Source organism: Drosophila persimilis, unplaced genomic scaffold, assembly GCF_003286085.1.
Source record: "Drosophila persimilis strain 14011-0111.01,24,50 unplaced genomic scaffold, DperRS2 tig00001210-arrow-arrow-pilon, whole genome shotgun sequence".
Taxonomy (NCBI): domain Eukaryota; kingdom Metazoa; phylum Arthropoda; class Insecta; order Diptera; family Drosophilidae; genus Drosophila; species Drosophila persimilis.
Window position 1 is genome coordinate 679 of NW_020825438.1, and position 23,963 is coordinate 24,641.

The following is a 23,963-nucleotide window of genomic DNA, read 5'->3' on the forward strand; positions in this document are numbered from 1 at the left end:
TATAGGTGAACCAACTGGGCCACATATGGTGTACAAATCGTAGGAGTTCCTATAGTTTAGGTGCTATTGCATAGGGTAATAGGTGTGTGGATTATCTTCCGTTTCAAAACCAGAAACTGAACCGAAATACGTTTGACTTTGCTTTCCCTCCTCCCGAAATTTGCTTTTTTATCGGCGGCGATCAACGATACATATCAGTGCTGGCAGACAGTGCAGTGCTGTAAAGGATGAGAATTGTGGCGCGAAGACGGAAAATTCAAAATCTGGTTGCTAGTTGGGCAAGAATAAACAAAAAACTGATGTTTAAAGAAGGTTTCACGATCTGTCATGTACCTGGTGAGCACATAAATATTAGACACCCAAAGGAATGAGCCTTATTCAACTGAAAAAGGTAAAAGCACTGACTTGTCGATTAATTCCTTTCACCAGACGAAAGCCCGCCAAGGAAAAGAATTCAAATATTATATACATAAATTAGTTTTTGGTGTATTTTATGACATTTAATTTATTTTCATTTCATATTATTAACGAAAAAATGTACATAAAAACGTTTCTGCTTTGGTTTAACTTCAATTCTCTTCTCACTTTCTCCCCTCCCTCCACATAATTATACATAATTTGACTTTTTCCTATGGTTTTCCTTCTGGTTTTCTCTGGCCCATGCACACACACGTATTTATTTGATGAGAAGCCTGGCTATATATCAAAATACTGTTGGGACAATCCTTTGGAGTTCTTGGAATATCTGTTTGTACAGGGTAAAATTCTTTTATACATTTTCGTGTCCGGAATGGGGATTCAACATTCATTCACCTAATTATCTTCCTTCGTCGCGTAGCCAACAAATTCGCTCTAAATATGTTTTCTGTTTTTTTTTTGTGTTTGTGTGTTAATTATGCATTAAAAATTAGCCCTTTGCTTATAAATATATTCTCCTTTTTTCTGGTTTTACTTGTATTTGTTATTGTAGAAGCAGCCTGTAGACGGTTCGTGAGACGCAAGAAGTGCAGTTTCTGTTAATATTTTTTTGATTTTTGTTCAGTTTTCAGTTTCATTTATAGCTTTATCGCTTTTACAATAATATTGTTGGACAATTTACAGAAGAGATGCTCTACATATTGTATAAATGGAATACAAGTACAAAAAAAAGTTCATTGCACGCACACACACAGAGACACACACGATTCGTGATTCGTGTGGGCTACAATCATTAATTGCCTATAGGGTTTTAATGCTCTCTCTTGCTGTTTTTTTGTTGTTGTTGTTCCTTTTTTTTTTTTGGTTTTTTTTGCTACTTAAGATTATTGTACAAGCAATAAAAAATCAATTCGAATCAAAGAGAATACAACAGATAAATTCAAATATATAAAAATGATCCTTGAAACTCTATTGTTCCTTGTTCTACTGGTACTCATCGTCGCTGCTTAGCAGCATGGTCTTCTCATTGTAGTTCTGGCTAATCGTTGCCACACGCTGTCCCCCCGGTGCGAATTTCCTTTGGTTTCCCAGCGTCTTGGAGGCCAGGGGTCCGCTGGCCACTGCGTTGTAGCCACCGCTGGTCGGCTGCTGATGCTGTGAGGCCTCCTGCAATGCTCCACCGCCGCCAGAGTTCGGATCGTCGGGATCGTAGCTGGAGACGCGTATGCCACGCGAGTTCTTGCCACCTGAGGTCAGAGGGGTTAGGGAGCTCTTAATCATAGGCTACATATGTGTGTATGTATTTCTATGTATGTACAAGAAGAATCATATCATTCGAGTCGAGTCGAGTCAAGTCAAGAGAAACATGCAGCAGGCAGAAAACAAGGCAAAAGTCAAGCTTATTTGTACATTTATTTTCTAGATATTTTATACAATTTGATTTAAAGATTTAAACATTTACAAAGAAACACGAAATATATAGACGAAAGCACGACAAGAGCTTAGGGTTTGAGGTCTATCACAAAAGGGAGGGGAAAACAAAGAGAAACTAAAAGAAAACTCTGGGGTTTTTGCTTTTTTTGGTATCTTTTGAGCGAAAAGTAAATGCTGCCTGAAGGGGTTCGAGTTGGGGTTGGGGTTGGGTTGGGAAAACGGAATCTACTGCCATACAATACAATATATGTAATAAAATCATTTGTTTACGTATATGTATAATAGTTTACATATTATTGTTGGTTTTTGTTGTTGGTATGTTATCAGAAGGTCATTTAAACGTATATGCTAACATTTAAATAATTTGTTTAAAAAAATGCTTAAATTTAAGAGTTTTTAAAAATAAGAAATACAAAAAAGTACACAGACGGGGCACAAACACAAAACAAAGTAGAATGGTTAGAAGAGGGCTGGGGGTGGGGGATGGGGGTGGGTTCGGGATGGTTGGGTCATCCCTAAGGCGTTTTCTGTTGCAGCTTTCAGCATTTGATTGTGTGTTTTAGTAAGTAACTAGGCCTAGTACGTATCTCTCTCTCTCTCTCTCTGTCTCTCTTTCATCATCTGTAAGGCAACTGCAGTGGAGGGACATAAGCTATAAGTACAGTTTTGTATTTTGTATTTTTGTATTTTGCTTCATTTCGTATTGTGTCCGTTTTTAGTGTTTTTTTTTTTTGGATTTTGATTTTTTTTTTTGGTAGCGAGCATCGCTAGAGTTTTGCTTTTGCTTAATTTCGTATATATTTTAGAGCTTTTCGTAACGCTGCGCCGAGGTTACTTCTGCAAAAGATAAGAAAAAACAAGAAAAAAAGAAACAAAATAGTGAAAAAACATAACGCAAATGGAGGGAAGAATGTCAGGCAAACAAAACGAACACAGAAGTAAAGATAAGAAGAAAATGTAGAAGAGTAGAAGAATAGAAGAATAGAAGAGCAGGCACATAAACGAGCACACCACACATAACGAGTGAAAAACAAAAAAACAAAGAAAGGAGAAAGTGGGGCGGCTTCAAAACGCACCTGAGCTGTATTGCGTGTACTGCTGATATTGCGGATGGAAGTTGTGTATAGCATCTGTCATAATATCCTTTGGATTCATTGTTTCCTGGCGAGACGAGAGAACATTTTCAATTAGTTGCAATTGCAAAGGGGAGTTTCGAATCATACCTTTAGACTGCTAGAAATCGACTGCATGGTGACAGAACGTCCATGGCCATCGCTAATGCAGCTGCGTGCATATACCTAAAACAATTTAAAAGGGAAATCAAATACCTATCAAGTAGAAATTCCTAATTTTACACGTTCTATGGGGCTCTATCTTATCGGCATTGCCACATACCTGATAGGGGAACGCATAGCGCAGCGCAATCGCAGCGAAAAGCATTTCAATGCATATGAAAAAGTTCTGATAGCCGGCCGAAACAGTGCCCGCCTCTGTGGCCACAGTGCCCGCACTGTCCACAATGGGCGAGATCACATTGGCCTTCTCCAGTATGGCCAGGCCCACGCCCTGCCAAAACGACAAGAATATCACCGATTTGATGGTGCAGAACTTCAAGACGGGCTCGAACGGAGTCAAAAGATCACGTGTGGCAAAGTAAAACAGATACAGTCCATACAGGGCAAGCGATACGGAAATGTTGTAGATGATTGTGATGTAAATATAACCACCATCGGCACTGAAAGGGAGACAAAAAGGAGAGTTATAGTGGCGTCTCTTTTCTTTTGGTGCTGCTGCCTCCATCATACCTCCAGTCACCATCATGGTAGTGCCCAAAGGCCTGCAGAAATATAATGATGAACGCCACCAGCGGCTTTACCAAACAGAATTGCAATGTGGCCTGCTTGCAGAAGCGCAGGAAGCCAATCGTGTAGGTCTTGCCCTTCAGGCAGCATGTGCCGTACAAACAAGAGGTCTTGATGGGTTTACCGCGTATCTCCGACATAATATTACCCTCGCCGCCGAGGTATTCATAGCACAGCGACAAGAAGTTGTAAATGACAAAGGCTGTACGGGAATAAAGGATACAAGAGATTAGCTTTCAAGAAACAGGCACTCCGCGGGACTACTGACCTTCGTAGCAATCTCTTACTGTGAAAAAGTATATATAGACATTATCCGAGTTGAAGAACAACAAACTGATCCACGAGTATGTCGCATAGATGGGCACAATGAACAGTATGCGTACAATCCAGCGCTGCTCCTGAGGATTTGTGTACCAGCGCAGATGCTGATAGATCTGGTGCGGAAGGACAAAAGCAGGTAAACATTAGCCAACGGTATAGGGGATAGGAATAATCGTCAAGCACTTACCTGTTGACAGGTGATGAATAGTGCGGCCCATACACAGACACCCGCTAGCACCTGGGCGGTCTTCGTTTGCAGGAATATCCCATCGCCCACGTGGAGCAGTGGCTCGAGGGGCGCACTCATTGGATCCTTCACCTGGACAACGTAATTGGTATTGGGTTTCACTGTTGTTGTGCTTGTGGTTGATGTTGTCACTGTTGAGTTGCTAGCAGCCAAGCTGCTGCTGGCATTTAGAGCCGCCTCAATGAGACTGGCGGCCGTTGTGCTCATGCTGGAAGTACAGGAGGCAATTTTATTGTAAGGTGGGTATTTCCAGATGAATTACAGCTAAAATGTACTCCAAATATGATTAGGGCTAGGCAGATTAGACAGCTCGAGCAAGGCGGCAACTGTTTACATTCTCGTTTCGACTTTCATACGAACATCGTTTCGAAACAACGACGAGGCGAGGCGAGGCGACGCCAGGCCAGGCCAGACACTGGCTGTGTGGCAGGCACGCCATGGCAACCATCAAGAGAACTTGCAACAATGTTTGTGGACGAATTGGGTCAACAACTAAAAACGAAATAGAGAATGTGGAGCAGAAAAGCAGCGACAGAAAGCAGAAAGGGTGGTTGGGCTGGATGGCTGGGCGCGCATTAGATCATCACGCAATCCAATATTAATAATGGACTTTGGGACGAGCACAAGAGTTATGCCACCTGTCTCAGGGTCACTCCCAGGCGCTCCATATCGATTGGCACAGCGGGCGAGCACAATCAGTAAATAGGCATGAAACAACCATTATATACTCGCATCCATTGAATATTCACAATTGAAACACCGAATCGATGCACCACTCGGCGAGAGGAGAGTTCATTCAACTGGAATCTTTGGGTGGGCGGTCCGAAATCCATGGAAAGCTTTTCTGGGGAGACAGCAAGATCACTGTGCAGTTAATGAGGCGTACAAAAATAGCTTCGGAGTCCATTGAAATTGATCGGAATGAGGCAGAAGCGAAGGAAAGCACTTCAAATGGCACATGTGTGATACATGGAGGGAAACATATGGTAGTGCTGGTAAACATCACAATAAAAACATTTGAAATGCCGTTAATTAGACTAAGAAAAAGCATATACCAATTGGCAGTGTTGAAAACAGTCATAAAACAAGACTAAATTACAAGCTTACACAATATAGAATTAAAAAAAAATCCCCATTAAGGTGCAGCAATGCAGTTTTCCGGGAAACTCTTCGATTACTGGATAGAAACACCAAAACGTTACAGAATTAAAACAAAACCCTACTTTAAAACCGTTCCACGTGGCAAGCCGTAAATGTAGTGTGGGTAAAGTAACAGAGACAGTAGCCAATGTTGTAAAGCTTAATACAGCTTAAAGCACGTGGCCAGACATGAAATATGACTTTACTACAAGAAACATGACGAACGCTACAGCTACAACGTGAAACCACCAAACGCAAACTACTTTTCATTTATTTAAGGTTCTCCTTCTTGGAGAAATTAAGCTGATTTGGTTGTTGAGAGATCATAAGAGATTTTAAATGGGGATGGATCCACTCGTCTAGGCCGAAGCCGAGGAACGGCGTACGGAGAGCGAACGACGACGCTTCTCCGACTGGCGGCGAGCCTTCGACTGCTTCTTGCGAAGGGCCAACAATTTGGCATACTCGACGGCCATGGCCTTTTCTTTGGTCTTGCGCGCTTTGCGCTCGGCAATGAAGTGGCGCCGGCGCTGCAACTTGGCGGGCGTGATCAGACGCTGTATCTTGGGGGCCTTGGAGGTGGCCTTCTTGTTCTCCTTGGCCGGCAGCTGGCGGCGCACCACATAGCGACGAACATCGTCATCCTTGGACAGATTGAACAACTTGCGAATCTTGCTGGCACGCTTGGGACCCATGCGACGCGGAAAGGTAATGTCCGTGAGTCCGGGAATGTCGTTTTCGCCCTTGGAGACGACCACCAAAGCCAGCACCGAGATGTTCGAGTTGACGATGCAGCCGCGCACGGACTTGCGCCTGCGCTCGCCATCGCGACGAGCACGATAGCACGGCTGGCCATCCTTCAGCAGCAGACGAACACGCTCCGATGTCAAAATGCCCTGCATCATGGGGAAGCCCTGATTGTCGTTGCCCCCGGTGATGCGCAGCACATAGCCCTTCCACTCGGGGCCAAGGGGATCGGCATGAACCAAAGCGCCCATGCGCTTGTCGTAGAAAATACGCAACGAGTGCTCGTCGTTTACCACAAAGAGCTTCTGGGTGCCTCTCACCGGATACGAAACGTTCAACTTCATCTTGATTTAAGCTTTTTCTTGATGCTGAATGTTCGGAAAAGAGCAAAGTAGACGCTGTGAAAACTTGTTCTCGAATATTCTCGGGAATGATGCGACGATTTTTATAAAATGCTTAATCAACACTGGTTTCTACAAGAGTACTACTCAACACTGGTTATGTTACTATTTAGGTTAGGTTACTACAGGGATAACAACTGTGTTCTACAGTGATTGGTACTATTTTCTACCGATACCAACGATATTTTCTACAGGGAATACAGGGGTTTTAACAATATACGTACAAAATCACTTAAATTACTACTCCAGATAACGCGTACGTAAGGCTCGGACATGAGTCACGAGCTCGGGGCCAACGCTGAATCCCAATCATGATGATGGCTTTTCAGGCGCACACACAAAAGGCGATAAACGAATGAATTTGCGTACCAATCTCGCGACACTCGAGGCCACAGAAGCCACCACACTGCACAAAAGAAGAACCAACAACAAGTTGCTGCCGTCGAAGATACACAGAAATTGGCGGATGGGAGATGGCGCTCCACTCCCACACTCACCACACACTCAGTCTCCATAGAACCAAGCCAAAAAAAAAGGAGCAAGAAAAACAAACAGACAGAGTGGCATATATTGAATAATGCGAGGGGGAAGTCGCAAAAATAAGTTGAAAAATCAGTCAGTGTTAATTACATATTTGTACAGCTGGGAAGAGAGAGAGACAGAGAGATGGAAGATGGAAGGGAGGGAGAGACAGAGTGCGCTTTGTGGGGCTTCAGCTTCAGAGCCACTTAAATTGATTTTCGAGCTGTCAAAATATTGGTAAAACGAAGACTCGAAATGCCAGCCATATGCGACCTTTGTGGGAGACTCTCTCGAAGAGGTGCTTATCAACCCCCCCACACACACACTCACGCACACGGGCACTGCTTTGTGGCTGCCACAGATACACCACCTGTCTTATCAATGCGAAAATTATTTTAAGTAACAACACACACTCAAAATCTCTGGAAACTGAATCCCGTTTCTGTAATTTCGTCATCGAAATTGGTTATTTTTACCCAAAAAAAAAAAACCTGACATTTCAGGGAAAACAACTTTTTCACACACTCGCACACACACATGCACAAACAGACGAAACTGTTGTTTGCACTGCAGCAGATATTAATTAAATTTACATTACCTTTTTTAAAAAACAACTCTCCACGATTGGCGCTGGCGCTTGCGTTTTTCCCAGTGCAAAAATTCCTTTTAGTTTTCGCTTTGCTTCAGTTTGTGCGTGCACTCTTTTCTATCGCAATTCTCGGGATTTTTTTTTTGCGCGTCGCCCACTGACGTCGACGTTTAGTTGTGTGCGGACTGCGTCTGGAAAAGCGTTCGTTATGCCCGAAAACGAAAGCGAACACCAAGGCAAATATTTAATACGTGATTAGTGCACTCGTTGCAAGGTCTTTACACAATTTCTGTAATTATTTATGCAGTTCAAGTGTGTGAAAACATTTGATGAAAGCAGGAGCAAAATAAATGGAAATTACGCACGATATGCATTAGAGGCGGTGCAAAACCATCGATTGAAGTATCGGCCCACTATCGATGGAATTTCCACTTATCGCACCAAACCAAACCGATGTTTTTGCAACCCTGTGTATCGTTGGGTATATATATCGATAGAGCCAATCGTGTGTGGCCGCCATGTTTTTTCTATCACTGTCACAATTCAGCAATTACAGCATTTTTGTTGTGGGAAATTCTAGACTTCACATTGAATAAGCAATAGAAATTAACCGAATAAATATATAGCGCTTGCAGCAAAACCGAACCCTAATTGTCTTTGTGCATTGGCCCCTCGAATAAGTTGCGTATTTGTATGGTTTCCCATTTGGTGTGAGGTGAGTAAAAGTTCATTGAATAAATCGTACTCGTACGGCGTCCAACGCACAACAGGAGCACCCCAACGACCAGGGCGTTTAATATCTAAGTCGCTGACCAAAAAAAAACCGTGTTCTTAGTGAAAGTAAACTAAAAATCCATTCAAGTGAAAAGTAGTGAAGATGCGCAGGCCAGCAGCCCGCTATTGATTTTTTCATTCTGGCATAGTATGTGTTGTGTTTATTAGGAAACTCTCTTGATGCTTAAGTTAAGGTACAGTTTGTAGACCCGAATATATACATATGTAGTTTGCGGTCAATACTTTAGGCCACGTGAACGCAGCGTGTTTGGACGATTTGGGCCGCCACCGCCTCCAAAGATGCCAGAGCGGAAGCTGGGCGCCTGCTGGGGCGGCGAGCCTAGCGGTGGCAAAGGTGACACCGGTCCCCGACTGATGCCAAGGCCATTGTTGCGCAGCCTCGGCGCCACATAGGGCCGCTGGCTGGTGGAGATCCCATTGCCGACTGCCGGAAGAGGCGGCAGTATTCCACCACTTGGCTGCTGGGGCTGGGGCTGCGGCTGCTGCTGAAACGGAGGCTGCGTCTGTGGCTGAGGAGGAGGATTGCCAACGGGCGGCACAATCGAGTTTACCGAGGAGTAATTAGGCGGCTGTTGAGGCTGAGGCTGCTGCCCCTGCGGCTGTTGAGGCTGTGCCGGAGCCTGTGGCGGAATCTGCGTCTTCTTCGTAAGCGACGGTGCCAAGTAGGGATGATTGCCGCCTCCTGTGCCACTGCTATTGCTCTGCGGTATGTCGTAGGTGCGTCCCGAGGGCGTCGTCACCTGGTAGCTAATACCCCCAGGCGGGGGACCGCATGGCTTGGAGTAATCGTAGCCATTGGGCACTCCCTGGACATAGTTGTCAAAGTACTGCGTCACCTGGTGCATGGGCGTCGAGTAGTTGACGGCTATTAGGGACTCGCGCGTCTTCAGGCGACTCTCCATGGATGCGCGTGCCTGGGCCGCCTGCAGACGTAGGATATTCGCCTGCTTAATGTGTGGCAGCAGCTCGGCATCACCCTTGATCTTCTCCACCACTGCCTCATCGCTGTCACTGTTGCTGGTGCTAGCGCTACCGCTACCGCTACTACTGCTGCTGCCACTACTCTCGCTCTGCTCGCTGACGGCCTTCCTGGTGGTCGTCTCCTCTACGGGCTTGGGCTTTGGCTTGGGCTTGGGCTCCGCTTCCAGTGCCTTCTTCGGTGCCTCGTCGGGCTTCTTGCGATTCACAAACTCAAACAAATCGTCTATATCGGGGACATCGGGCAGGGCCCCATAGGAGTCAAAGTTATCACGAAATGCACTCGCCCAATCCTCGTTCTGATGCAGTGACGGATCGATGGCCAGCTTCTGCTGCTGCCTCTGCACTTCACCGCCGACGCCACCCACATTCTTGATCACGGTGATGGTCTTGACTCGTGTCCCCTCCTTGGAATCAATATTGGTGGCCGCATAGCTCAGGCTAAGGTCCCGCTTTGCCGGCTGCGGATGCTCCAGCCCCACATCGCCGCCTGCCTTCTGCTGCTGCATTAGTGTTTGCGGGTATTTAATGCTGATTATGGTGGTTCCATGGACGCCAACAAGCATTAGAAGGCCCAAAGCGGCCATTGTCTGAAAGCAGGGAACCTAAACCATCATTATTTTTTAGTTTTCTATCTGAAAAATCTTTCTTTTCGGTTTTCTTTTTTGCAATTTGAATCGATCTTTGGGTTTAGTAAGGCCCTAGAAAGATTGGGGGTTGGATTTTGGTGTATTTTTTAGAAATACGATCAGTATCAATGGTATTTTAGGAGTTTTAGCTTTGATTGCCTTGCGATACTTTAGTTTTTCAGTCGTAAATACCTTTAGAGATTATAGGACAATAAAATAGTGGATCTATAGATGTCTAATCGGTTCATTTTAATCACGATAGCTATTTTTGTTGTTGTCATTCGAATAGATCTCTGGGTTAGTAAGGCCCTTGAGTGGTTCCACAAACATTAGTCTTCCATCTTACATTAGCTATTATATTTTAATGTGTTTCTCATCTTTCTCATGCCAACTGGAGTTCAGTGTTCATCTAATCTGGTTTTAAATTGTGTATTTCAGAGAATTCCCTTAGAGAGGATATATAAATGATAACGACAGTGTGGAATATATGTACATGTGTATAAAGAACTATCAAAGGGTTTATCAACTGAATGATTGATTGTGGCGGACATTTATTGCAAGAACTAAAGATTAGGTGCAAATCTAATAGGAAATAAAACAGTAAGTTGCTCTTCATTAACCCCAAAAACATTTGTGATTTTCCTGAGTGATTTGTGATCCTTAAAGTGCTTAAAGGATCGCTTTGAAAAGCGGGGTAAATCACAGATTGGACAAAAAAAAAACATCACAGTCCATAGTTTGAGGCACACATCGATCAATCACACTCACTGTGCGGATTCTCATTGCTTTAATCCTTAACGATGCATGCGATCGATCAGTCGATGCGATCAACGATTCAATCAATTCACGGATCACAGAGCTACTGGCGATGACGAGATGATTAACACCGACTTCGGAGACGGTTACGCGGTCAATTCGTTGGTGTTACTGCCAGGCCACATGGCCAACAATGCTTTTTATATAGCCAAGCGGAAGGAGTCGCTGCCGACTGTTTGTGAGGAGTGTGAAGTGGAGTTTTGGGTTTCCTGAAGCGCCGCGCTAATAGACGACAGCAGCAGCTCCCCGACTCTTAATGTCTTTGACATCGAAACACTGACAAACCGATCGGTTCGGAACGGATCGGATCGGATCAGGCTTCATGCACTTGCTCCTCCTGCTGTCTGCTGTCTGGTGTCTGCTGGCTGGCTCTGTGTTTGTGTTTTGGGTCGATCGAGTATCGAGTCTTGAGTTGCAATTGAATTTAAGCTGCATAATAGCTTTCCCATTACGAACCAAAGCAAAAACAACAACGGGTTATTCGTGGCATTTCTTTTTCGGGAAAGCAGTTTGCATGGTGTCCCCCGGTTCAGCTAATTGAATGCGTCTCTTAATGAGGAAATCGGAGCCGACTAATGATCATGTGGATGAATGGAGGAATGATCTCATGGTGGATCATGCCACAGCCTCCATTTGATGGGGGCGTACCAATAGGTAGGGACAACTCTTCCATCTTCCTCTTTCGTGTCTGTGGAAGATCATGTGCGAAGGTCACCCGCCACCGCCGCCTCCTGGGTAAGTGAGCCACCGACCCATTCAGATCTTCCTCGAGTGGAGTTTTTTTTTTTTCGCCTGGGAAAACGACTCACAGCTGATTGGAAAAACTGGTCTCGTCTTATGCAATACCCTAAACAGACACCTGGCCCCAGACCGTAGATTATTGTCATGAGAAAATGCGAGATTATTCGCGAATGGTGTAACCCGAAATGTGTGCAGGCGAATCCACCGATAAATATCAGTAGCAGAGAGGCTTTTCCACTCAGGAAGTCCTCGTATAGCCACAAACAAAGATTTGCTTGTATCGGAAATGAAGAATCGGGAGGTAGAGAGATCTATGGGAGCGCTAAAGACGGAGCTCAGACCTTGGCGTATTCTTTAAGCTGTTCGAGAGATATGGATCCATGGCCTGATGCTTTGAATAGGGGAAACCTCTATTCTGGAGAATGGTAATTCAAGGAAAATTAGCTAATATGAAATCTGAAGATTCTGATCATAAGTCTGGCTAAGCCTGAAGTTTTATTCTGAAATATAGCTAAGGAAAATCAATAATTAGAGGTGGGAAACATTGTTTCTTCTCTGACATTTTGCTTATATTCAAGACTCGAAGAACTTGATACCTAAAACTGCTAATCGTTTGATAGAAATCGATTATTTTACTGCCTGACGCTATAAATTAAGGGAAAATATTACAACATTTTGCAACCAAATATGTATTTCCAGTGGGAAAAGGAAATGAATTGGTGAATGTGTGGAAACCCTTTCAGCAAAATAGCATAATAGTACTTGAACATCTTGCAAAGATATTGATCTATAAGTACCCATGATAGGTCATAAAATGGTCTGTAATTTCATTGCCTGACGCTATTATTTAATGGAAAAACTGGGTACTCTATTCTGAAAAATGGTAATCAAAGTATCTATGGATTCGATTCTAATCATAGGTCGGACTATAGTCGGAAGTCGGAAATCAAAAATGTTCGTGCTGGATGTTGGAAATCCGTTTGAATCTCTGAAATCCATTAAGTATATAGTTTTTAAAGATATTTCCACTGTCCAAACAGATCTTGATATGATATGGCATAAATTAAAGGAGATCGATCGCATTTGTAGGCATCAAATATCTATTTCATTCTTTTGGGGCATAGTCTATAGTCTATGAATATTTTTGTGGAAGAATGTACTTTTTAAACATAAAACGAGGGGGAACGTTGTGAGTTGCTGCGTACACCGCAACTCTACAGTTATACCCGATACTTAGTCAGTATGGCTCTCCTCCGGCAGACGCCGCTAATATTAAACGACACGACACAGAGTGCGTGCGAGAGAGACAGCAAATCAGTCTGAGCGTGACGTCGGGCGCTGCGTAGCCAGTGCAAATTGATTTGTTCCTTTTGGCTATAAAAAGTATCTGATCTGATTCAGATTCAGCAATCTGATAGACATGATCATTATCTATGATTCTGCGTTTTTAGTTTTCTTGTATCCTCAATATTATGGATGCAACAGTTTTTCGTCCTTTGTGGGGGCGGAAGGGGGTGGAGCGCAATTTTGAGATATACGTTTTATAGTGAGATCTAACAGGAGTGCGGATACCAAATTTGGTTACTCTAGCCTTAATAGTCTCTGAGATTTGTGGATGCCTCAGATTTTCGTCCTTTGCGGGGGCGGAAGGGGGTGTGGTGAAATTTGGACACGAAACGGTCAAGGTCCGATATCACAGGACTGTGGATACCAAATTTGGTTGCTCTAGCTCTTATGGGTTCTGAGATCCTTGAACTCATATTTTGCAATTGGCAAAACCGACCATGAAACCTGTGTGTTAGAGAGAGACAGAGCGAGAAAGAATGAAATTGTTTTCTTGATTCTGGCTATAATAATTATACGATCTGGTTCAGATTTTGCACTCTAGAAGATATAGTCATCTTCTACGATTCTGCGTTTTTAGTTTTCTCGTATCATCGAAATTGTGGATGCCACAGATTTTCGCCCTTTGTGGGGGCGGAAGTGGGCGGGGCAAAGTTTTGAAATATTCTTTTAGCAGTGACATATCACAGAGGTCTGTATCCAAAACATCGTTGCTCTAGCTCTTATAGTCTTTGAGCACTAGGCGCTGAATGGGACGGACAGACGGACGGACGGACAGACGGACAGACGGACGGACGGACAGACAGACAGGGCTCAATCGACTCGGCTATTGATGCTGATCAAGAATATATATACTTTATGGGGTCGGAAACGATTCCTTCTGGACGTTACACACATCCACTTTTACCACAAATCTAATATACCCCAATACTCATTTTGAGTATCGGGTATAAAAAAAACCATTAAAAACAAATAAATACAAGGCGAAACGTTTTTGTCGAGGCACAGGGCAGGTGGTAGCAACGTCGGGCATCACAGTATTAATATTTAACTAAAGTTCCTCTAACTTTTTCAACTCGTTTGTCATAATATCCACATGTCTTCCATTCTTCTTACAGACCGAATCTTGCGATTATTGAAAGGAGTCTATTCTCTCTGAAGACCTCTGAAGCTATTTGCCAGAGCTGCGGATAAGCGATGGAAGAATCTCTGACAGAGCACACAACGAAGGATCATTGATAGTCGGATAGGACCAGAGATACGTCTGTCTTTCCACCTGTCTAGCTCTCGGTGAAAAGAAAGAAATAAATTTCAAGTTGCATGTTAATTGATTGATCAAGATGAGTGTGATTATTCGGTTACAAAATCTGCCGTGGACGGCAAATGCCCGCGACATACGAAATTTCTTCACGGGCCTCTCGATACCAGAGGGCGGTGTCCACATAATTGGAGGCGAGATGGGCGATGCTTTCATCGCTTTCAGGTAGTTAGCCCACACAAAACAAAACAAAAAAAAACAAAAAATGTAGTCCATTAAGTAGATATCTAAGTAGTACGGAGGCGCGTGCTCTCAGAGCTCCTGGTGGATTCAGGAGGGGGGTTCCAGTGCCGTCTCTTCATACAAAACCGACAATGCTTTGAGAATTCCTAGCCTCATTTGTTGCTTCTCTTTCTCCCTTTCTCTCTCTTTTTTCCACCCAAAACAAACAACCTTTAGTACCGATGAGGATGCCCGTTGCGCCATGCTGAAGGATCGCGAGAAACTCATGGAGATCCAGGTGCGCCTGCTGCTTTCATCGCGGGCTGAAATGCAAAAGGTCATCGAGACGGCACGCACACCAGTCGTTGCCCCGGCACCAGTGCCTGTGCCCGTGCCCGTACCCATGCAAGTCCCTGTGGCCACACCACAGCCACCGATCATTGGTGGCCTAAACAGTTTCCTCAGCCAAAGCCAGAGCAAGGCTGAGGTTCCCTCTTTTCTGGCCTACCAGCAGCAGGCCGGCATTGTCCTAGCGGAGGTCACAGGCGGCAGTGCCAGTGCCAGTGGCAGCCAGAATCGCCGCCAGAGCCGCAGTCGTAGTCGCAGTAGATCCTCCAGCTCTGAGGACAGCGATCGTGAGCTGCGTGAGCGAGAACGCGAACGTGAAAGGGAGCTTGAACGTGACCGAGAGCGTGATCGTGCTATCCGTAAGCGTCGCTTAGAGCGTGGCGATAGCAATGAGCGCGAGCTAAAGCTCCAATCCAGCGGCTTGAGTGGTGTTGCTGGCGGTCTGTCACCCTGGGCCAATCCCCCGCAGACTGCTGCCGCCGTGAGTCTTCCGGGACTGGGGAGTATTCAGGGCATGAGCATGGGAATGGGCCACGGCCTCGGCCTGGGCGTGCCATCCGTTCTGCCCTCGTTGCAGAACTATACGACCAGCAATACCACCAATAATATCACAAATAACTACAATATGAGCAGTGCCAATGGCCCGGCACCAGCCCCAGCACCGCCACTGGCCCCCGATGCACAGAAATTGATTGCCGCTCTGCAGGCGGCAGCCAGAGCAGCGTCCAACAGTCCTGCCCAATTGGAGGGACAGCAGCAGGCACAGGTCCAGAGGCAGCCGCAGGCGCAGGCGATGGTGCCAGCGCAGGAGCCCGTTGCGTTTGCCAGTGTCAATCCGTATGCGCAGATCTATCCGCAGTTGTTTCAGCAGCAGCAGCAGGTGCTCCTCCAGCAGCAGACGGCAGCCAAGCTATCGCCTTCTGTGGGCGGATCACCAGGTGGTGGAGGGGGCGGTCTCAGCCCTCGCGGCGGTGGCGGCATGTCCTCGGCGGTGGCCGACACCTGCTATGTGAAGATCAGTGGCATGTGCCAGAACACCTCCTACAGCGATCTGCGCAAGTACTTCCAGGGTCTCTATATACCCCACAATGGCATCAAAATCATGACTGTGAATGGCAGTCGGACTGGAGTGGCCTACATAGAGTTCTCGCGGGTGTCCAGTGCGCAGAAGGCGCTGCAGCGCAACAACACCATGTTCCGCGATCGCCAGGTGCAGATTGTGCCCATCGGGGATGCAGAATTCGAGCAGGCCGATGAGAAATCGCGTAGCCAGCAGCACCAGCCGCCTCAAGATGTCGTTGGTCGCAATGCCGGCGATCGGGGTGGCGGCAGCCTGCCCAGCTTCAATGTCCTGTACGTGGAGGATCTGCCGCAGTTGACCACCGAGCAGGACATCATGAAGATGTTCTCCGCCACTTGCACCATTGTGGATATCCTGCTAGCGCCGTCTCCCAACAATCGCCGCGAGTTTGTGGCCTTTGTGCTGTTTGCACGCGAGACCGAGGCATTGTCGGCCCTGGAGGACACATCGCGGCATTACATAGGCTTCCGGCAGCTGCGGGTGCGCCCCAGCAGCCAGGCGGAGATGCTGCAGGCCAAGGAGAAGCAGCGTCGGGCCAACGAGCAGCTCTTGAAGGAAGAGGCCGACCAGCGGGAGGAGCTGCTCAAAGATCAGAAGAGGCGTCAGGAGGTGCAGGCGCAGCTCCAGCTGCAACAGCAACAACAGCAGCAGCGCGAGGAGAGCGCCATGCAGGCGAGGTACAACAGCGATCCGCGGCGACGCAATGCGGATGACAATCAAATTCGCGACCAGCAGCATCCACAACAACAACAACTACAGCTGCAGCAGAATCACATGCAACCGTTTGGCAACACTGGACCAATGGGTAACGGTATAATGCCGTTTGTTGTCCAGCAGCAGCTGCAGCAATTGCAGCAACAAAACAGCGGCTCCAATTTTCCATTTAATAATAACAATAACAACAACAACATTATGGATAACCATAACCGCAACCAAAACCAGAACCACAATGGAGGAGGAGGAGGAGGAGGACCCATGGACGCATCGATTAATCGGTACCACAACGGTGGCGGTCCCTTTGGCATGCCCATGCCCCCCCAGAATGAGTCAGTGCGTCCTCCCCGCCAGGAGGATAATTTCGTGCGTATTCATAACTGTGAGTATGCCACAAGGGTCAACGATCTGGGGGAACTCTTCTCCCGGGAGAATCTGCGCATCGAACACATCGAAATGCTGTTGAACGATCGCAATCAGAGCTCAGGTGAGTTCATTATCGAATTTGCCGATGGGCCCAATGCCAAGCAGGCCATTCGGGAGTTCCACAATCGGCGATTCCGTGGCCGTGGGCTGCGGGTGGTGGCCATCACGCCGCAGGAGATTGCGGATCGCATGAACAAGCCGTTTATGGACTATTTTCCCGGGGGCAATGGGCCACGGCAGAGCGACAACGGTGGTGCCAGCGGGCAGGGGTCTGCACAGCCTACGTCTAGGCGCCGTGGTCCCAGTCGCTTTGACAACCAACAGCAACAGCAACAGCAGCAGCAGCAGGTGCCACAGGAGCGGCAGCGGCAGGAGGATGAGGATAGCAACAGCTCACAAAAGCAGCATTTTAATCCGTTCGCCAGGCCAGATCCTCCCATCATCCCAAGCGGGGCCGGCAGTGGAAGCCTGTCGCCAGGACTGAATGTGTCCAACAGCAGCAGCAGCAGTTCTTCGATTCCCGACAAATTCAATCGTCCCGGCTGTGTGGTGGCCATGCGTAATGTCCCCTTTAAGGCTGAGCTGAAGGACATCCTACGCTTCTTCAGTGACTACAAGCTGAGTCCCGATGATATTATCCGCCGCTTCAACGACGATGGGAAACCCACCGGAGATACCAGGGTCGCCTTCGAGTCGCCGGCAGAGGCGCGCTCGGCGTACGAGTCGCGGCGTCGTAAGCAGATCTTCAGCCGCACTGTTCATCTAGATATTATATAGACGTTGACTGTTTGACCATATAGCTTATTGTAAATAGAAATAGATTTAAGAATTTATATATAATGAAGACACACACCAAACACAAAACCCTCGTATACAATGTATATACATATAATTGTTTTAAATAAATCAAAATACAAATATAATCCTAGGCGTAATTCTGTAGTTGTATCACTTGCGACTTCTTTAGAGACTCGCGGCACAGCGGGCACTCGTCGCGCTCCTCCAGCCACTCCAGAATGCAGCTCCAGCAGAAGATGTGGCCGCATGGCGTCAGGCTGCAGTTGGTGCGCGGCTCCAGACAGAGTATGCACTGAGGGGCATCGTGATTCGACGACTTGACACTCGATGCACGATGCAGGAAACGTTTACCCGTCTGCTTGAGGGACTCTAGCTGCTGACGCTTGTGCTCCCGCCAGGCATCCCAGCTGCTGATGGCCAGGGAGACGGTCACCTGGAGGAATGTGATGACGCCCAGGATCTTGTAGCCGTACAGCGAGAACTCTGGCTGCAGCCAGTGGCGGATAAGTACGTAGTTGATGCCAGTGGTGCGCTTGGACAACTGGTACTTGCTGGAATTCAGGTAAAAGAGCGACTTGTGCAGGGCCTTTATATAGCTGGGCGACTGTTTCAGGCGATGGATGAGTTTCTTCAGCTGAAGCTTGGCTTCGGGACGAATCTCCTCGTGATTGGCTATATACAGGTCCAGCTTTTGCAATAATCGGATGAACAGGGCATCTCCACCAAACTCGAGGACAATGGCAAGAAGTTGCATCTACAAAGGAGATTGTAAGTCTATGATTTGTATGAAAAGAACCACTTTCAGGACTTGCCAGTCGACTGGGTATTTGCTTGTAATTGCCATCTACTTGTATGATGCCCGTGTACTCCTCGCCCAGCGTCTGAAGGCTGTTTACCGAGGCGAATCCGTGATAACTAAGCTCCGCCAGCAGTTTGCACATTTGATTGAATTTAATCCAATTTCGTGGGCCAGTGAGGCGTAGGACATCCGAGAAGTCCTCGGCCAGCTCGTTGGTGTATCGAGCATCCTTTTGCACGGATCGCACGATTTCCGGCTGCCTGGCACGGGCTTTTCGAAAGTCCATTGTTTATCTGGTTATTTGGAATGTAGGTTTCAACATCGTTTTGGTAGCAACGGCCGATCAAAGTGCAAAATAGCGTGATCAGCTGTTCCTGCGGTCATCGAATTTACTCGATATTTTCCGTCCATCGGCTATGGTCGTATGACACTAGACACTAACTGCAAAAAGTCACAAGAAAAACATGCAGCGCAAACTGCAAAAGCCGGGACAGCCTTATGGGAGGTGAGAGCGAGAGAGATATATGTGTCAATTTGGCTGTTTCTGTTTTGTCACAGATATTGCCTCCATTCTTCGACTAATGGCCGGGAGACGTGTTTAGATACGGATACGAACACTAATTTTTCGTTTTGTCAATCAAGCTATCTCTCTCCTGGCAGCAAAGTTAGCCAAGTCTAGTGTCATCAGGCCATTAGTTTTCAGACTGTACGGTTTTGAAGTACAGTGAAATACGGCCATAAGGAATGCCTCAGCTTCTTCTTAACCTTTGACGTGTTCAATATTCTAATATTTACAGCATGTAGGCAGTGGACGTTTTGTAATATGCAATATATGTACCTGTACTGATAAAGCAGCTATCACCGTTTGCTGAAGTAAGCAGTTTGCAAAATTCGGCTCAGCTCATAATGGAGTGTGTCTTCTCTTCCATAGCCATTTCAAATTTCCTAATGCCAACAATTAGCCGGTACGCTGCACACACGCTCACTAAAATGATAAGTGGAGGAGCTTTAGCGATGCCAAAAGCCCCAATAGAATCACCCGCCGCGCCGTTAGTTTACAAACAAAGCTCGGCGAGTGTGGAGTGGAGTGGATCGTGTGCTGCCGAAATTGGATCCCGCCGAGCGATATTGAAAGAAGAAGCGCCCCTGCCGTGAGCATATGTAATTGCTTATCATTAAATATTATTAAACGGCCTGCTTTGATCCAGCCCCCCAGCAAGTTAAGGGTTTACGTAAGCTTAATTTATTGAAGCACGACATCAATCAAATGCGTCTTCTGGTGAAATACGCGAACAGGCTGCTGTGCCAGACTGCAGCACCGGTTCCCCTCCGCCAGAAGGCTTCGGCAGCGGCAACCGGTTCCCTGAAACTGGCGACAAGTGCGCAAACTGAGCCGGAGAGAGTCAACAAACAGGTGCTAGCAGCCACATTTCTAATGAGGAATGAATCAGCTAATCCTCTGTTTCATAGGACTCGCCGCTGACGGACACTTTTGGGCGACACCACACCTATTTGCGGATTTCGCTCACGGAACGCTGCAACCTGCGCTGTAAGTTTCCAACCAGCCCTACCGCAACAGGTTCTAGGCCAATCGTTCGTTTATCAGCGACACGACACCCATGCTGACACGATAACAGGCCCAGGGCCCACTCGGGCTGAAGTGGATGTCTGGCTTAATTAAATGTTGTGGCGAAATTCACAGAAAACATGTGTTTCAGGTGACTACTGCATGCCCGCGGATGGAGTGCCCTTGCAGCCCAAGGCGAATCTTCTGACCACCGAGGAAATAATCCGTCTGGCCCGCATCTTTGTGAAGCAGGGGGTGCGGAAGATACGGCTTACGGGCGGAGAACCCACTGTTCGGCGGGACATTGTCGATATGGTGGCAGAGATGAAGGCCTTGCCCCAGCTGGAGCATGTGGGCATCACCACAAACGGCCTGGTACTGACCCGTCTGCTGCTACCCCTGCAAAGGGCAGGGCTGGACTCGCTTAACATCAGTTTGGACACACTGAAAAAGGACCGCTTCGAGAAGATTACCCGACGGAAGGGCTGGGAACGTGTCATTGCCGGCATCGATCTTGCCGTGCAACTGGGCTACCGCCCGAAGGTCAATTGCGTGCTGATGCGCAACTTCAACGAGGACGAAGTTTGCGACTTTGTGGAGTTCACCAGAGATCGGCCCGTTGACGTCAGATTCATCGAGTACATGCCCTTCTCCGGCAACAAATGGCACACAGACAGGCTGATCTCGTTCAAAGAGACGGTAGAGCTGATTCGCCGTCAATGGCCCGAGTTCGAGGCATTGCCAAATGGGCCAAACGACACATCAAAGGCTTTTGCAGTGCCGGGGTTCAAGGGACAGGTGGGCTTCATCACCTCCATGACAGAGCATTTCTGCGGCTCCTGCAATCGGCTAAGACTCACCGCAGACGGAAACATCAAGGTGTGTCTGTTCGGGAACAAGGAGTTCTCCCTGCGGGACGCCATGAGAAGCGACGTGTCTGAGGAGGATCTGGTGGACCTGATCGGAGCCGCAGTGCGGCGCAAGAAACGACAGCATGCAGGTGAGCTTGAATGGAGTCCATCAGTGGAGTCACAGAGGAGTACTCACATTTTCAGCATTCTCCCCCAGGCATGCTGAATCTCTCGCAGATGGAGAATCGCCCGATGATACTCATAGGCGGCTAGCCGACACCAGTCTCCAATTTCCCATTGCAAGCGCTGCACTGCTCCACCATCATCTTCATTCTCATCGTTCACAGCTGCTCCAGGCAGCCCGCCACTGCAGCACCTTCAGCCACGTCAACGCCCAGGGCAAGGCCCAGATGGTGGATGTCGGCGAAAAACCAACCAGCACGCGACTGGCCCGAGCAGAAGCCACCGTTATAGTGGGGGAGCGACTCACTCAGCTCATTGCAGCCAACGAGTTGGCCAAAGGCGATGTCCTTAGTGTGGCTCAACTGGCCGGCATTCTAGGGGCCAAGCGGACATCCGAGCTGATCCCCCTGTGCCACAACATATCGCTGTCCTCGGTAAAGGTGAAGGCACAGCTCTTTCCCGAAGAACAGTGCGTGCGGCTGGAGGCTTCTGTCCGCTGCTCCGGCCAGACGGGCGTCGAAATGGAGGCCCTAACAGCCGTCTCCATTGCGGCCCTCACTGTCTATGACATGTGCAAGGCCGTGTCTCACGACATCTGCATCACCAATATCCGTCTGCTGAGCAAGTCCGGCGGCAAGCGGGACTACCAGCGCCAGGAGCAGTCCTGAGAAGCGTTCCAATAAAGCCCCACACAAGTGGTTCATTCTGTTACAGAAGTTGTTTACTTTCAGGACCAGTGTGTGGTTGTTTGGTAGGGTGTGGTGTGTTATGCGTGAATGACAGAGATTTGGGATGTGAGTGGGCGTGTGAACTTCGCCTTACAGCTAAAAATTACATATAACATTAGAACTTCAGTATTCAATCCATGATCCGGGATCGGTTGAGTTATTGTTCGCAAATCTTGGCAGAGTTCATTTCATACATAGACACAATAAATACGCTGCGCAGGCTGGGTTCTCTGCTTGCTTGGGCCTCTAGTTGGAGACGAGAACATTGCGGTTCTCAGACTTGCTGCCGCTGCTCTCCGCATCCGATTTACCGCCCTCGGCGCCCAGGTGCTCGCCACGGATTTTGATGTTGTGCTCCTCCTTAAATTTGTTCAGCTCCGTGCCCTTTTTGCTCAGATCCTCAGTGATTAAAGTAATGGTCTGGGCAATGAAGTCCTGGTTCTCCACCAACTGCGGCAGCACCTCCTTCACGGTCCGCTCACAGAGGACGCCGCCGATCAGACGAAAGCATTTGCGGTCCGGATCGGCCAACTTCAGTGTTTCTATCACAGTTCTGGGAGAAAGAAAATACATTTTAGCATTGTAATGTCCACTTGGTGGCCTACCAGTGACTCACTTGTGCTCCCTCAAGTCCATTTCCAGGGTGTTCAGATTGTTGGCCAAATTTCGCTGGTCGTTTCGCAGCTGTTGAAATTGGGCCACAATTGCCTCCTGGCTGGGCGCTGGTTTCGTTGATTCGGTGCTCATTATGATGCTCAGTCCTTAAACAGTAACCCCGTGTATACTAAAAGTATGTTTCGAATACTTAGTCGGCTTGTTTAGCACAAGTTCAGAATTTTCGTTCAAAATATGACGGCAAACACGAGGCCAAAAGAGCAAATACGTCACAAATTTTAAAACATACCGTACAAATACTGATGAATTATTAGTAATCAATTTGCATCATATTCCTCGTTTTTGATATTCGGTTGAATATTACCAGCTAGCTAAGACCCTCAGCTCTGAACTCGATATTTTATCCTATTGGTAAAACAATTTCCCACAAGACTAGTTAACCTTAAGTTCTCACCTTTATTGGATTGTTTATAAAATAAGGTTTAAGCCAAACCGGTCAACAACAATTTCCACTAAATTAATTTCCTTACATGGTAACTACACGATAACTCCACATTTGCTACATTTTAACTTCGTTGTCATGTAATTAGCAAAGGCGACACCTGAAGGGAAGTGTGTGTTTTAAAAATTGTTGCCCGTTTTTTGTATATAAACTCCATGGAAGCGCCAGTGTGAAAAACCTCCGCTATTCACTTTTTGAAATGCCTTTTTTTCCAACATTTTTGAAAAAATTGAGATTTTAATGGCAAGCGATCAGGAATTCGATGCTGATCTTGAATACTAATTCGTTGTGGCCTGGGACACGGCTCCAAGTGGCATTTCTACACGGTTTCTACATTGGTGCATTGGACAAGACGGTGAATCCTTAAGTCGTCTTAAAATATATTGGAAAATTCTAGAAAATACTGTGAAATGTAGAAAATTTGCAAGGTGTGTGCGCTAGATGTGGTGGCAAGAACATCAGTGTCGATTAAATATACCGTCTCATTCTAAAAACATACCGGAAATATACTGGATTCAAGTACAAATGGTACAATTACACAGCACTGCAGTTGAACTGGAACTGGTTATCGAATCATCGTGCAACAGCGCGAAACTGTGGGATTGACTTATCGAATTTAAAAAAGCTTTTCAATTAGGTTGTAAGCCCTTTCATTTGGATTTCTATGTAAACTGGCAGAGACCATAGCAAATTTCTCCAGCTACAACTTTATTGTCCCTAATTGAATTAAATTGAAGACTTCTTTGATTTTGCATGCCTCCATGCCATCTTTGCAGTGCCCCCTGAGATGCGACCCCATTCAGAATAACTCTTCAACGCTGTCATCAATCAACGGCTAACCCCATGGAGTGTCTGTGTAATCTCCGTATAGGGCAAAGAATGAGTCCA

The 23,963-nt window shown here is 46.9% G+C and overlaps 7 protein-coding genes across 10 annotated transcripts; 2 read left to right on the plus strand and 5 right to left on the minus strand.

Annotated features, from left to right (window-relative positions):
- Positions 1-1,247: 1,247 nt before the first annotated feature.
- On the minus strand, positions 1,248-7,753 carry LOC6603311 (transmembrane protein 184B). 2 transcript variants are annotated; one of them, XM_026994078.1, is made up of 8 exons: positions 7,690-7,753; positions 4,222-4,489; positions 3,982-4,147; positions 3,657-3,915; positions 3,247-3,586; positions 3,075-3,149; positions 2,928-3,012; positions 1,248-1,664 (listed from the first exon to the last, which is right to left on the minus strand). In XM_026994078.1, exons 2-8 carry the CDS (start codon positions 4,486-4,488, stop codon positions 1,402-1,404), a joined length of 1,455 nt encoding a protein of 484 aa, XP_026849879.1. In that variant the 5' UTR covers position 4,489; positions 7,690-7,753; the 3' UTR covers positions 1,248-1,401. The 2 variants fall into 2 exon arrangements, with proteins under 2 accessions (XP_026849879.1, XP_002028292.1); XM_002028256.2 differs by lacking the exon at positions 1,248-1,664 and adding an exon at positions 1,812-2,688.
- Positions 5,652-7,740, minus strand: LOC6603310 (40S ribosomal protein S6). Its single transcript, XM_026994082.1, has 2 exons — positions 7,690-7,740; positions 5,652-6,536 (listed from the first exon to the last, which is right to left on the minus strand). The coding sequence occupies exon 2, from the start codon at positions 6,510-6,512 to the stop codon at positions 5,781-5,783; it is 732 nt and encodes a 243-aa protein (XP_026849883.1). The 5' UTR covers positions 6,513-6,536; positions 7,690-7,740; the 3' UTR covers positions 5,652-5,780.
- A 515-nt stretch (positions 7,754-8,268) lies between the features above and the next one.
- Positions 8,269-17,950, plus strand: LOC6603308. Of its 2 annotated transcripts, XM_026994075.1 has the most exons (4): positions 8,269-8,395; positions 10,521-10,682; positions 14,102-14,466; positions 14,701-17,950. In XM_026994075.1, the coding sequence occupies exons 3-4, from the start codon at positions 14,324-14,326 to the stop codon at positions 17,807-17,809; spliced, it is 3,252 nt and encodes a 1,083-aa protein (XP_026849876.1). In that variant the 5' UTR covers positions 8,269-8,395; positions 10,521-10,682; positions 14,102-14,323; the 3' UTR covers positions 17,810-17,950. The 2 variants fall into 2 exon arrangements, with proteins under 2 accessions (XP_026849876.1, XP_026849877.1); XM_026994076.1 differs by lacking the exon at positions 10,521-10,682.
- On the minus strand, positions 8,666-11,041 carry LOC6603309 (serine/threonine-protein kinase pakB). Its single transcript, XM_026994079.1, has 2 exons — positions 10,851-11,041; positions 8,666-10,058 (listed from the first exon to the last, which is right to left on the minus strand). The coding sequence occupies exons 1-2, from the start codon at positions 10,863-10,865 to the stop codon at positions 8,691-8,693; spliced, it is 1,383 nt and encodes a 460-aa protein (XP_026849880.1). The 5' UTR covers positions 10,866-11,041; the 3' UTR covers positions 8,666-8,690.
- LOC6603307 (peroxisome biogenesis factor 10) lies at positions 17,905-19,239 on the minus strand. The gene is made up of 2 exons (XM_026994081.1): positions 18,643-19,239; positions 17,905-18,584 (listed from the first exon to the last, which is right to left on the minus strand). Exons 1-2 carry the CDS (start codon positions 18,913-18,915, stop codon positions 17,958-17,960), a joined length of 900 nt encoding a protein of 299 aa, XP_026849882.1. The 5' UTR covers positions 18,916-19,239; the 3' UTR covers positions 17,905-17,957.
- A 452-nt stretch (positions 19,240-19,691) lies between these two features.
- On the plus strand, positions 19,692-21,941 carry LOC6603306 (molybdenum cofactor biosynthesis protein 1). Of its 2 annotated transcripts, none has more exons than XM_026994077.1 (5): positions 19,692-19,780; positions 19,838-20,043; positions 20,100-20,178; positions 20,348-21,196; positions 21,265-21,393. In XM_026994077.1, exons 2-5 carry the CDS (start codon positions 19,897-19,899, stop codon positions 21,318-21,320), a joined length of 1,131 nt encoding a protein of 376 aa, XP_026849878.1. In that variant the 5' UTR covers positions 19,692-19,780; positions 19,838-19,896; the 3' UTR covers positions 21,321-21,393. The 2 variants fall into 2 exon arrangements, with proteins under 2 accessions (XP_026849878.1, XP_002028287.2); XM_002028251.2 differs by having other exon boundaries at positions 19,693-19,780; positions 21,252-21,941.
- Positions 21,934-22,886, minus strand: LOC6603304 (probable prefoldin subunit 2). The gene is made up of 3 exons (XM_002028249.2): positions 22,863-22,886; positions 22,575-22,742; positions 21,934-22,511 (listed from the first exon to the last, which is right to left on the minus strand). The coding sequence occupies exons 2-3, from the start codon at positions 22,703-22,705 to the stop codon at positions 22,205-22,207; spliced, it is 438 nt and encodes a 145-aa protein (XP_002028285.1). The 5' UTR covers positions 22,706-22,742; positions 22,863-22,886; the 3' UTR covers positions 21,934-22,204.
- Positions 22,887-23,963: the final 1,077 nt, after the last annotated feature.